The 13,381-nt window shown below is 36.4% G+C and overlaps 1 protein-coding gene across 1 annotated transcript; it reads right to left on the bottom strand.

Annotated features, from left to right (window-relative positions):
* Positions 1-688: 688 nt before the first annotated feature.
* Positions 689-13,011, bottom strand: LOC124540248 (disintegrin and metalloproteinase domain-containing protein 10-like). The gene is made up of 14 exons (XM_047117713.1): positions 12,713-13,011; positions 11,827-12,012; positions 11,026-11,141; positions 10,146-10,274; positions 9,449-9,563; positions 8,716-8,911; positions 7,892-8,055; positions 7,126-7,320; positions 6,379-6,487; positions 5,867-5,978; positions 5,186-5,341; positions 3,751-3,904; positions 1,569-1,741; positions 689-839 (listed from the first exon to the last, which is right to left on the bottom strand). The coding sequence occupies exons 1-14, from the start codon at positions 12,888-12,890 to the stop codon at positions 699-701; spliced, it is 2,124 nt and encodes a 707-aa protein (XP_046973669.1). The 5' UTR covers positions 12,891-13,011; the 3' UTR covers positions 689-698.
* Positions 13,012-13,381: the final 370 nt, after the last annotated feature.

Genomic DNA, 13,381 nt, shown 5'->3' with positions numbered 1-13,381 from the left:
AAATCCTTAATCAAATCCCTTGCAAATATAACTGGCAGCTTCCTTTGTAAGACATTGTATATTATTCTTTATAATTGATATTATTGTTGTTAATTTGTAGTTTCTAAGGTGCTCCAAGCGAGTTAAAACAATAACCGTGTATATAACAATAGTGTAGCCGCTGTTTGGGTGATTGATGTAAATAATTCGCTGTATTAATGACTATATCGAAAATGTTAAATCTGAAATGTTTAGACATCAATGTGAACTGTGTTCATTTATTAATAATTAAAGGTGTTAGATACTGTATTATTTTTATTATTACTTCCCTCGTAAGTGATTGCATATCTCTGTACACGTGACACAAAAATAAACTTATTTACGTGAAAAGATTTGGCATGGTCGCATGGTTTGAAGTCAACACGCTGTCATTAAAGTATTTTAGTGTTATAGGTGGTAAACGAGCAGGAGGCTTACCTGGTGGTCAGTAACTACCACCGTCCATGGGCATCTGCAACACCGAGAGAGTTGTAGGAGCGATATCTGCCTTTAAGATATACGTTCGTACGTATATGTACGTTCTTTGAAGGTTCCCGTATCGTATCGATTCGGAAAACCCACTGTCTAAAGCTAGTTCCACATACTTGACCGAGGCTGAAATTTTATTTGAAAGTTACTTTATCACCTCGCTTTAATGAAATACTTGCAAATTATATAAATTATTTATTTATATTTAATGATTGAATGCAATACATACAAGGGGTAAATACACTGTTACATAAAATTGCTAGAAATATACTTAAAAAAATGACGCTTTCATTCTTCGATGCCCTCGCTGACTGTTTCATTACCTTCACTCTCTGTAATAAATAAATTATTAATATGAAAACTATGTTAAATAATATATACATATAATATGTTAGAAAGTGTAATTGTAAATTAAAATAAATGCTTTTTACTAAATCCATATGAGTATGTATATATGTCACCGTAAGATTACAAAATTCGTTAGATTACAAAGTATCTCGTGAGATTATAAACTGTCAAATTATTGTGAACGTGACCGTTTCCCATCGATAGATTACAATATGGCGAAAATAATGCGTTAAATTGCAATAATATTTCACGGTTCACAATATTTCGACAATTTACAATGTGTCTCGTCAGATTGTAATCTGACGAATTTTGTAATTTTACGGTGACATATATATGTGGTAAGGTTTAAAAACCAATGGGCCATTGTAAAGACAGTAGTAATGCCTTACATTTTCTTCACGCTAAATCTCAAAAATGGTTTACTTTTACATCATATAGGTATAGTGAGGATTAAAATTATCACAAATACTTAGTCACCCTTATTACCTCCTAATGGGAATATGTCTAATTACCTTAAAAACCTTGTATATTCGACCTTTTACAGCATGTAATTTAAATGGATATTTTCACAGATTTAAAATGAGCATAGCGGTTTGTATTGTCTAATGACAGATAGCTATGAACTTTGTATACAAAGACATTCCGTAGTATATTTAGTATCGCCATTACAACCGTGCGAGAAGCCGGGGCAGGTAGCAGTATTATACACTTACCATTACATCGGGGTAAATATTCGACGTGGGAGCTGTGACGACCATCTTGCACAACCCTCGCGGTGAACAGATGCCGACTACATTCATCGAAACACAGGCTCCTCCGGGAGGCCAAGCTCTTATTTCAACGCTTCTGCACATTCTATCCCCACAGATTCTAAGAGTCATATTCGCTGAAATTCAATAATCAAGCAAGAAATATTTCTAAATGTTGAAAATAAAAGTAACCCGACCCAATTAAAAAGCACACTCAGGTAATTAAACCTGCATTTTACCTGTACGTTGGTCTATTGGTTGGGTCATTTTTACGTTTGCACCATTTCTTACATTGATAATGCGCCACCAAATTTAAGCGCGAAAAACATCCTTTATGCCTGTGACTACACTGGCTCACTTACCCCCTAACCAGAACACAAATATTAGGTTGGGGGAAAAGTCTTTTCGCATATAGTTTCGCATATGTATGAACTTGTAATAAAATCTCTTTGGCTATACCATTTGTATCTGGCTGGTTTTGGTATCATTAAAAAGTTTTAATTTTAAAGAAGGCACTTCCAAATTCAAATTAGGAATTTGTGTGCTTTTCATTTGTTTTTGTTGTCGTTAAAATGAGTGAATCTAAAGAAGAAATTCGATACATTTTAAAATTTTACTATAAAAAAGGTAAAAATGCAACCCAAGCCGCGAACAAAATTTGTGATGTTTATGAACCTAATGCAGTATCTGTGAGAGTAGCGCAAGTTTGGTTTAAGAGTTTTCAAGCCGGAAATTTTGATATCAAAGATGCATCTCGCTCTGGTCGCCCTGTTACGGACAAAATTGATGCCATTTTTGAAAAAGTGGAGCAAGATCGGCATATTAGTAGTTACGATGTAGCTGAAGAACTGGCAATTGACCTCAAAACGGTTTTGACTCATTTGAATAAAGCTGGGTACACAAAAAAGCTCGATATATGGGTGCCTCATGAACTCACTGAAAGAAACCTAATGAACCGTGTACTCATTTGTGATTCTTTATTACGACGTAATGAATCCGAACCATTTTTGAAGAAGCTGATAACTGGTGATGTAAAGTGGATCACATACGACAAGAACGTGCGAAAAAGATCGTGGTCAAAGGCGGGTCAAGCTTCACAGACTGTGGCAAAACCCGGATTAACTCGCAACAAAGTAATGCTGTTTGTATGGTGGGATTGGAAGGGCATCATTCATTATGAGCTGTTACTGCCCGGCAGGACCATCGATTCAGAACTGTATTGCGAACAATTGATGAGATTGAAGCAAGAAATTGAGAGAAAGCGGCCAGAATTGATCAACAGAAGGGGTGTGGTTTTTTGAATGGGATCATGTCAGTACCAACAAGATGGCAAAAAGTTATGGAACAAAATGGCACCTACATACTTTAGTCAAATATAAATAAACTATAAAAAAAACTTTTTGAATTTTCATATAAAATACGAAGAAACTTACCAACCTATTATAATGATTGCTGTTTTGTGATAAACTGGGGATGACTGATCAAATCAATTGTTAAGTTTTTGTAATCCACTTCTTACGTCCCCTAAATGCCGACAACGGTATCATTTTTTTTAATATTATTGTATTAAACTGGCTCACTCACGTTGTACCTTATCTAGGTAAGCCTACATAAATTCTATCAAAGATTGTTTTACCGTTTTACATAATTAATTTTGTCATATTAAATAGATAATCCAAATTTAACAGTAGATTGGATGGAACAATGGATTGGCCAATAGTGAAAAAACTAGAGAGCAGAGATGGCACAGTGGTCTAACCGCTACATATGCGAACATCTTAACTGATAATTGCGAGTTCAAACACAGCAAACTCCACTAAATTTTCAATTGCTTAAATCGAGTTTATAATTTTGAGAAAACCTGCGTGTGTCTAATTTCAACGAAATTCTGCCACATATTCAAAATCAAAATCAAAATAAACTTTATTCAAGTAGGCTTTTATAAGCACTTTTGAATCGTCATTTTACAATTAAGTGAAGCTATTAAACAAACAACCCGCATTAGAGCGGCTTGATATAATATCCTCCTAACTTTCTCCTCAAAGAGGAGGCCTTAGCCCAGTAGTGGAACATTTATAGGCCGCACAAGTGTCATTATGTGTGTGAAAACACTAGGATGGCTAGAGAAGAGTAAACAAATACTAACGTCCTCTGTAGTCCTCATCAGGCCAGTCCTCCGGCAGTTCAGTATCAGCCATAATCATTTTGGCAGCGTACTCCACGCCGACGCAAAGGCTTTTGTCATCTTTATCTATTTGACAACATACACCGCACATTCTTGCTTTTCTCAATTTACCCCCCTACCAAAATAAAAGAACAGTTAATTCAATATTAAGGGGATATTTATATATAATGAATAATATATTAATATTATCTTTTGACATTTAATAAGGGTCAAAACGTAAAACATTAAATAAGTTAGATACCGTCTGTATAACAACGGAACTTTAAGATATGAGATTTCAAGTTGAGCTGGTAAGCCTTATTTCCAATGAAACCTGTTTTTAGTGTTTAAGCCTTTCTTCCGCTGTCGACTATTATTGATATGACGTAAAAGCGTAACAAACAAACAATTATTTTCGTATTCTTAACTTTAGTTAGATTCATAGTCCAAATTTAATATTCCTGGTGTTTTTCTGTCATCAGAAGATTAGAAGATTTATTGATTTATTTTTAATGCAAAACTATCATTACAGAAAAACATAACGTCATCATAGCTGACGTTACGAGTGCTAGGGTTTCGATCTCTATACATCTTCGCAGGTATGAAATTAAACTCAGGAAATATTATTTTCTGATTTATTCCAATTTGAGGCCCGATCACTCCGACGGCTCGAACAAGTCGATACCGTTTTTTTTCCTGTATGAAGTAGTGCTTGTTGGCCCTACTGGCCTTTAAAGCGTCACTGGACGTTCGGGCGAGAACTGTACGCAGCCCTAAAATTGAGCACTGGGCTCGGGTTTAAAGTTCGTCCTAGTGTCGGGTGTCTCCAATGAGTTTACTTGGTGGTAGGGCTTTGTGCAAGCCCGTCTGGGTAGGTACCACCCACTCATCAGTTATTCTACCGCCGAACAACAGTACTCAGTATTGTTGTGTTCCGGTCTGAAGGCTGAGTGAGCCAGTGTAACTACAGGCACAAGGGACATAAAATCTTAGTTCCCAAGGTTGGTGGCACATTGACGATGTAAGGAATAGTTAATAATTCTTACAGCGTTAATGTCTATGGGCGATGGTGACCACTTACCATCAGGTGGCCCATATGCTCGTCCGCCAACCTATACCATAAAAAAAAAAAAAAAAAAAAAAAAAAAAAAAAAAAAAAAAAAAAAAAAATCGCACCTCGGCTCAGAACGAAATCGGTGGGGCTGTCGATACCGGCGTGTGCTCGGCCTTTTATAACAAAAATGTGTGGGTAGAGTATTCGTTTAATAGATCACCTTTTTACGAACGCTAAAATATTTAAAATTAAAATTGAGGTTTCTCGCCGACATGTATAAAATACAATTAGCTATGTTGTATAGGATATATTCCGAGCGGTAATTACTGTGTGTTATTAAGACATTAAGGGATATCGACTGACGGGTCCGTTGGGCTGGCAGCGGCACTCGCGCAGGCCTAGCAGCGCGCAGTCGGCGGCGTGACACGTGCGGTCGGGCAGGCAGCGCCCGCCCAGCCCGCAGCGGCACGCGCCCGACGCCAGCGCGCACGTGCACTGCCGCTCCAGCATACGACACTCCTTCGCAACACACGCACATAAGCACCTTCAATACGTGTTACACACACACATCGTGAGGAAATCTGCATGTGTCTAATTGCATTGAAATTCTGCTACCATGTGCATTCCGCCAACCCGCGTTCGAGCAGCGTGGTGGGATATGTTACAAACCTTCTCCTCAAAAGTGAGATAAGGCGTTAGCCCAGCAGTGGTAAATTTACAGGCTTGTTATGTACCCGCGTTAATACACATGTACATATTAATTAAAAAACCGTCAAGTTTTAGAACGAAAGTTTTGTTGTTTGTATAGGGCTAGTTACATAAAGGGCTTAAGATCTAGTTGCAGATGTGTCAATTTTTTTAATACAGGAAAAATTGGATGAAGTCACCCACATTGGACTTTTTCCGTTACATAATTAGTGTAAGTACTTGTTATGTTTGACAATTAAATGTCATTTTTAAAAAATATACATCAGCCCTTCAAGCGATAGATTACAGAATTAAGAAAATAAAAGAAATATAAAAACAAAGTCTTATATAACTTACAATTCCGCTAGCGGTGAGGTTGGCGTATTCACAGTTCGCGTTACAGCAGAGGCCCTGAGAGGGGTGGCAGGCTGCCTTAGGGGCTACAGAGCAACCTTCTTTGTGTAATGCCCTGAAAGGACACATATTTTGTTCCTATTCTCATCTATTTACTATTCTCATTGAGATCAATAAATGACTTTAAAAAAAAATGAAAAAATAATATATATACTTTTCTTTTTTCCAAAAAAGTTGGGATTATAACGCAGTGAACTATTATGACCGTTAATTTTAAATTTTAAAAAAAAGAGTAACTACTTTGTTTTTGCCAGTTTTTCTCGGTAGAATCTACTTTACGAACCGGTGATAGCTTCACTTAAGAAAGTTGTTAAATGACGATTCAAAAGTGCTTGTAAAAGTCTATTTGAATAAAGTATATTTTAATTTCGTTTGATTTGTTAAATCTTTATAATTATTTTAAAAATTCAATTAGATGTTTTTTTTAATAATAGTAATAGTAATATAAAACCTACCCTTCTTCAAATGCGAGAGCACCCCCCGCACGAGGCGTGCAACATGGGTCTTTAAACATGCAGTGGGAAGGAAGACCACAATCACAGGCTTCTCCGTTCTCCACCACACCTGAAGAATACATTGGCAGTGGAGATATATCATCATTATCATTACGTTATGAGACAATTATGACACAACATTACATACATTACTCTGATCTTAAATTTAAGTAGCTAAAGTTACGGAAAATCACAGGTAACGACGGTACCACAAACACCCAGACCCAAGACAATATAGAAAACTAATTAACTTTTCTTCATCGACTCGGCCGGGAATTGAACCCGAGATCTCGGAGAGAGTGATACCCATGAAACGGGTTTTCATGGGTACGCCACTCCGAGATCTCGGTGATCGTCGTCGTATCGTGTATACAGTAAAGTTCAGTCCAGCCCATAAATTATTGACTACTGGATAAAAGCTGAAAGGCGCTGAAGAAAGAAGATTAAAGTTTATTCCACCACGCTTTTCTACTTTGGTTCATACACATCAGGCAGAAATGCATGCAAATAAAGACTCATATAAAACATGACACAAATATCTGAGTCACTTTATTCCCAACCAGACGTAAATGTTTGGTAAAGACAATCTTTAAGTGTATGTGTCATATCCCATTCCCAATTAAATAAAGATTTCGAAGATAATGTAATATATCGAAAATTTTGTTACACTTATGAACCAATATGGTACTTAAAGGTTTTAAAGCTTACCGTTACCACAAAAAGGCTTATCGACTTCCGACAAACAGTAACTCATGCTACTCAAAGTGGCTGCTATGAGTCGCTTGCTGCAGAGTGAGAATTCGAAGTGGTGACTGGAGGTCGGCGTCGATTGCGAGCCCATGATGTACCCTTGGCATTCCGGGTTCGGAAAACGATCGTCGTGATGGGCACCGAAACTATGACCTATGTGGATAATCGCAATAAGTATATTTAGATCCTTAGCTTTGCTAAAGGCAGGGCTAGTTGCATAAACGGCTTAAGTAATAGTTGGTTCCCTAGGCGTTGGGCATCTACTGTTCGTGATGATAGCTAATATATCGTTAGTTTCGTATTTCAACTGCGTGAGAAAAGTGGTTTCCAAATCCCTAGACATTTTATGGTCCTGATGGAAGTTAATTTGCTACAAAATCTCAACAGCAAGCTGTTAACCTGTGAGTCAGTGTTACTGTCAGCTATTTTGATATAAACTTGTATTTTCTATTTCAATATGATGTGATATGCAAACCATTTAATTTTGAATAAGAAATTCGAAAAACTACGATATATGTTTTGGCAGTTTATATTTACCAATTTTTATTTATGTATATAAATTATAAAAAAATCTGTATTTAGATTTTATACTTATTAAATGTATTGATAATATTTATATGTAGTTACTAAAAAGAAATATATTGTTTCATTGATTTTCTCCTAGTGGTGTACAATAAAGTACAAGTTAGTTTGAATTAACTTAACACGACGTGGTGACGAATACCTATTTCATGAGCCAACGTGAGCGCGGAGATCCTCTCGGGCACGCGCTGGTGCAGCTCGACAGTCGCGTGCGCGAGCGCCAGCGTGTTGAACGAGCGCCCCGACGCGCGCCGGTCGCACAGCCCGCCCGCCGCGCCGCCCATGCCGCCGCCCAGAGACGTGAAGCTGGGTTACGAGTACATTGGAGGAAGGGTGATGTACTTAGAAGGTGACATTTCAAGAAACCAAGGAATTAAGGACCTATGTCCTTTTAGGAAGATGATACACGTAATGGTAGATTTACATCTCCACACTTAGAACCTGGCATTGCAAGAAGTATAAACAATGTAATCAAGGATGTTGTACTGTTTGGAGATCTAATTAGAGTGGTTCATACTCTTTTATAACAGAATACAGCAATATGAAATCCCATATTTTTTTTGTTATGATTTATGATAGGACAATAATTAAATAACGAATACTAATAGTAATACTTGATGGTAGGCTTTGTTCTAGCCCGTCTGGGTAGTTACCCAGATATTCTACCACCAAACATCAGTACGCAGAATTCTTGTGTTCAAGACTGAAGGGTGAGTGAGCAAGTGTACTACAGACACATGGGACATATCAACTTCTCTTCTCGTTATCTTGATTGGCGCATTAGCGATGTAAGGAATGGTTAGTATTTCTTACAGCGCCATTGTCTATGGGCGATAGTGACTACTTACCACCACGTGGCCTATTTGAACCTGCGTCTAAATATATCATAAAAAATAACCTATTTGTATTTGATAAGCAGAATTTAGGGAAAAAATTCAACATTGATATTTTACCCAAAACAATCACCTTAATCCGAGTGTTCTATTATAAAAAGCATGTCCAGAGAAGGCGACACCCAGACAGACCTCAGACAGACGCCTGAGCCTTGCGAAGCGCATGAGGTAATTTCTACCGTCCACTGCGCGGTCTTTTGCCAAGTCTCCGAAGACCCGGCTATTGGTCTCGTCGGAGGTGAGGACAAGGATATATTTTACAGAGAAACCTGGAAGTATTACGTAATTATCAAGTACTGTGATTGTATCGAATTCCTTGTGTAATCCGCTGGTGATCACAATGGGATCAAACCTCTTCTAACTAGGACACGTTTGGCCACGCTAACCGTGACGTCATCGGCAAACTCACGTCGAAGCTCAAAAGACGTTGTAATTTATTTGTAAGTGTAGATTTTTGCTCGTGATTCGTTGATCCAATATTTTAGAGATTTATTGAAGGAAGTTTATTTAAGATTATTACTAAGTTGGATTAATAATGAGAGGAGCGGTTTCGGAGTTTACATCCATTTCAAAAAGACAATCACGTGAAACATCCTTAGTTAAACTGTTTTACAATCAACTTTTATCGTTCATATCAACATAGACAAAGTCTGCCAAATCCATATCCTCATGTTGGATAGTTATACTTTAGAAATTGTTTCTTAGAACTCTTTCACTTATGAACTGACATTTTTGGTAAACTTAGACAACTTTGTCTAGAACATCTTTTTATAAGATTGTAATTACAAACATTTGCATATTATTACCAATATTATCCGGTACACCATCTTCGTTGAAATCAGCGTTTCTGAATATTAAGTCGGCTTGTGCAACTGCGTGCATCATTCTTCGAACAACTTGGTTGAGGCTGGCATTTGCATCCTATGAAGAAAACTGACAATAATCTATCATCGTCGTCTGTGTGCCTCATTGATTTGGGGGCTGTGCTTGTATGTTCACTAATAATTTCCTTAATTACGCATTCTTGTATTTGTCATCTCTTACACTAAGTATTGGTACTTTAATTGCCTCTTGAAACAGTGGCACGAAAGGTCACAGCTAAAGATTTTAAGGAGGAGGTCACATCGAAATCTTCTATGGTTATTGGAAAGTTGATTATATAAAATACATCGAAGATTATTTCTCTTGCTCTCAATGAAAATGGCTTTTTTTGTGACTTAAGTATTACATATACATATTAAATGATTTTGAAAAAATTGTAACTTATGAAATTTTCATAAATTGACGTTTGAAATGAGTGACATGAGTTTTAGAAGAGTTGGTCCCTATGAACCACTAGTGTATTGGGCGTAGCTGACCAAACCCCTTAAAAATAACTGCAGAGAAATAAATCGAACAGAACAATATCATTATCTTTTGCTAATTAATTCTAGATAATTTCTTAAGATTCGTGACAATTTAACCAATAAACGATAGTAATCAATCAACTATGGATGTACTTACTTTTTCAAAGAACTCCTTATCAGCCAGCAGAAGCAGGTCACAGATGCGTGCGCTTGCTACTCCTGGCTGGTGCTTACGCTGTTCTATACGGTACGGGAAGTAAGGGAGATGGTAAAAACCTGCACCTAACTGAAATAAATATATAAGGTTCGTATGATATGTGAAACTTTCAATTAATAATACTACATCATATAAAACATCAACATAATTATATAACAAATTAACCTCGCCGTGTCATTGTATGTTTAAACGCGATAAACTCAAATATTATCAATTGGACTTTTATCAATGGCAAGAGCGAAAAATCAAAATAAATTGAACCGCGATATATGGTTATGATCATCATGATATGTGGTGTATGGGTCTCTGGGTAGCCGATTTGCAAAACCTCCTAACGAAGCCATAAAATGTCATTTTTCGAGCAGAAGAGCGTTAGAATGGAACTTCTGAAGTAAAGCTATGGGACTCTGACAAAGGTAACATATTTTGGGCGAATAATTTCTGTTGGTGGCATCATAAGAAAAACTTTGATATGGGTATAATTTGTTACAGTTTTGCGTACAATAGCTGATACATTTAGGTAATAGTCCAAGATATCGGAAAAAGAATTTCGATGCAGTAGATTCACTGGCACCAACAACGTTATTTAAATACGATAATAAACATTTTATGAAGACCCTTAGCCGAGCGTAGCCAGGTCGAGTAATATTTGAAGAATTGCCCCAATATATGTACATGTACATTTGATGCTACCAATGATGGAAATTGAAGGAGTACGATGGATCTTTTATAAGTGGTTACAGAGTATATATATGTTTTGGTCAGAGTAATAAATTTATAATAATTCTACTATGTATGTTAGACATCTTCACCTGATCACCTGGTCATGATCTCGACGAGACCGCTCAGGTGCAGCCATGTTATCGTTTTCCAGAACACCGAAAAAATTATCCGGATTGTCTTTCCCGTAGGGATCGGCATGAAGAGTTCGATTACCTTAAAAAGTACCGAAATATATTGAATCAAATTAATGTCACTTACGACCGCATTTACCGCCACTATAATTCAAATATTAATAATAATGTTAGATACACAGTCTGAAAAGGCGATAAATATTAATTAGTAACTTAGATTTAGTCCAAAAAAACCGATAAGAAGAACTTTTGAGAATTTTTATGAAGATTTTGATTCATTTTGAAATTAACCAACGTATTTAGACATAACGCACTCAATGGGCACGCGTTTTTGCCTATCTATGTTACGGAATCTTTCAATTTTGAACATCTTCAAGGCGTCTGATAAACGTGAAAATTGGTATGTGTACTAATGACCGATGACAATACAATAATTTTGTCCTAATGGCCAGGATCTCCAGAATAACAAAATAAAAACGACTAAGTCGATACTTAAGGACGATTTAATTTAGGAAATCTATTACTCTTATAGTGTCATAATCCTCTTCTTAAAACTTGATAAAATGAAATTTTAGGCTTCATACCTTAGCCTAGAATGAGTACATTTACTGACGGTATATTACATAACAAAAAATTAGGTACATCAAATGATAGTCGTAGGTTCGATTCTAATTCTTTGACCTTATCATTTGCTTTTCATTGGTAAGATATATAACCTTGGATAAATGACTGGGAAAATATAATTAATAGTAAAGGTTAATCAATACCCAAATGAAGAACTCCGTAAAAGTTATGATCGTCGCCAACGTAACCCTCAGCTGAACCGGAAGACGGATTTTCTACTGGGAAACCGAATGCCATAGTGACGTCTGCCAGGCGAAAACCTTTCGTACTGTTTTTGGACTCAGGGTCTAAGAATAATGCTGAAGAATTTGATGCTAAGTGAGATGATCCTGTAGATGAATAGATTCAAAGATTATTGATTATTATGATAAGGTGACATTTTCTTAATTTTGTCGATTAAATATTACAAAAAATTGTGCAAGTCCTCTTTTGTCTGGGTAGCCCATGTCCACTCATCATATATACTGACAAACAGCAATACTTGTGATAGGTTTTTAAGGCTGTGTAAACGAAAATGACTATTATGGACATTTTTGTAACATATTAGTTTTCACGGTAGGTGGCCTCGTTGATGTTAGGAATTGTTAAATTAATTCGACGCCAATATCTTAGCCATGATGACCATATACTATTAGGAGACCCATTTGCTTATGTAACTACGGCCACTCTATCCGATTTCCCTTTCTCTTACGCATAGGGCAGGAAGGTATTTCGGACAGTTTAAGTTATCACTTCTGCAATAGCGTAGCTATCGTAGGGCAGGTGGTACAGTGCACCAGGGCCCCGGAGTTCAGGGGGCCCTCTAAACTAAACCTTAAGCTTCTGAAGCTAGAACAATACGACCCTGCGCACAAGATTTCTTATTTGTTATCTATAATTTTAAAGGGTAATTACTATTTAAAGAGGGTTAGGAAAGAGGGGGTGAGGTCCTGTTTCTTTTTCTATACACCGGGCCCTTTCTCATCTAGCTACTCCACTGCACTTCTTTCGGCCGTCCCTAGCATACACACGTAATAATTTGATCCTCACCGATAGCCTGTAACTTTAAGCAGAGCAAATGATTTTCCTGTCCAAACTTTGCTTCCAAAACTTGATACCCGTAGGCGCTGCAGATCTTCTTTGCATCTTGTATTTTCCCTTGAATTTGTGAACCTTTAACCGGAAATGGAAAGAATAACGGAAGAAATAAGAACAGGATCCAAGTCATTGTGGAATTTTGTATGATTTGTTCTGTGTTTTTTTATGAATATAATCTTTGATACTAAATTAAAATCATTTGATATAAATTTGACATATTTAATAAATAAAATTCATAAAATGCGAATCTACATTTTTGACGCGCGAAATAAACTGTCAATGTCATTTTATTTTTATATTTTTAATGTCTGTGATCGAATTTTAAACAGAGGTAACTTATTACATTTATAAAACTTGTAAATCAAAAAAGAAAAAAAATAGATAATATGAATAATATTTATTATTATTGTTTATAGTCAACCCCACTAATAGCCTTTTAAAAAATAGTTTTCACGGGATACTCGGAAGATGTAAAATCGTATCGTACGTTCATTAATGGCACAGATTGTTATATGTTGTTATATGAAATGATTATTAAATCGATTAAATAAATAAGAGTTTAGTTAGTAGTAGTAGTAGTAGTAGTAAATATAAAGTAAAGTAACAGCCTGTACATTTCCC

Source organism: Vanessa cardui, chromosome 24 (genome assembly GCF_905220365.1).
Source record: "Vanessa cardui chromosome 24, ilVanCard2.1, whole genome shotgun sequence".
Classification (NCBI taxonomy): domain Eukaryota; kingdom Metazoa; phylum Arthropoda; class Insecta; order Lepidoptera; family Nymphalidae; genus Vanessa; species Vanessa cardui.
Note: the sequence above shows the minus strand (reverse complement) of the source record. Positions and strands in the feature narration are given on the sequence as shown.

Coding starts and splice junctions, on each gene's coding strand:
- LOC124540248 (XM_047117713.1), bottom strand. CDS start 12,890: ATGACTTGGATCCTGTTCTTATTTCTTCCGTTATTCTTTCCATTTCCG. Junction 5,979..6,378: donor GCTCTCGCATTTGAAGAAGG/GTAGGTTTTATA, acceptor GTGTCCTTTCAG/GGCATTACACAAAGAAGGTT. Junction 3,905..5,185: donor GCTGCCAGCCCAACGGACCC/GTCAGTCGATAT, acceptor TTATTTTGGTAG/GGGGGTAAATTGAGAAAAGC.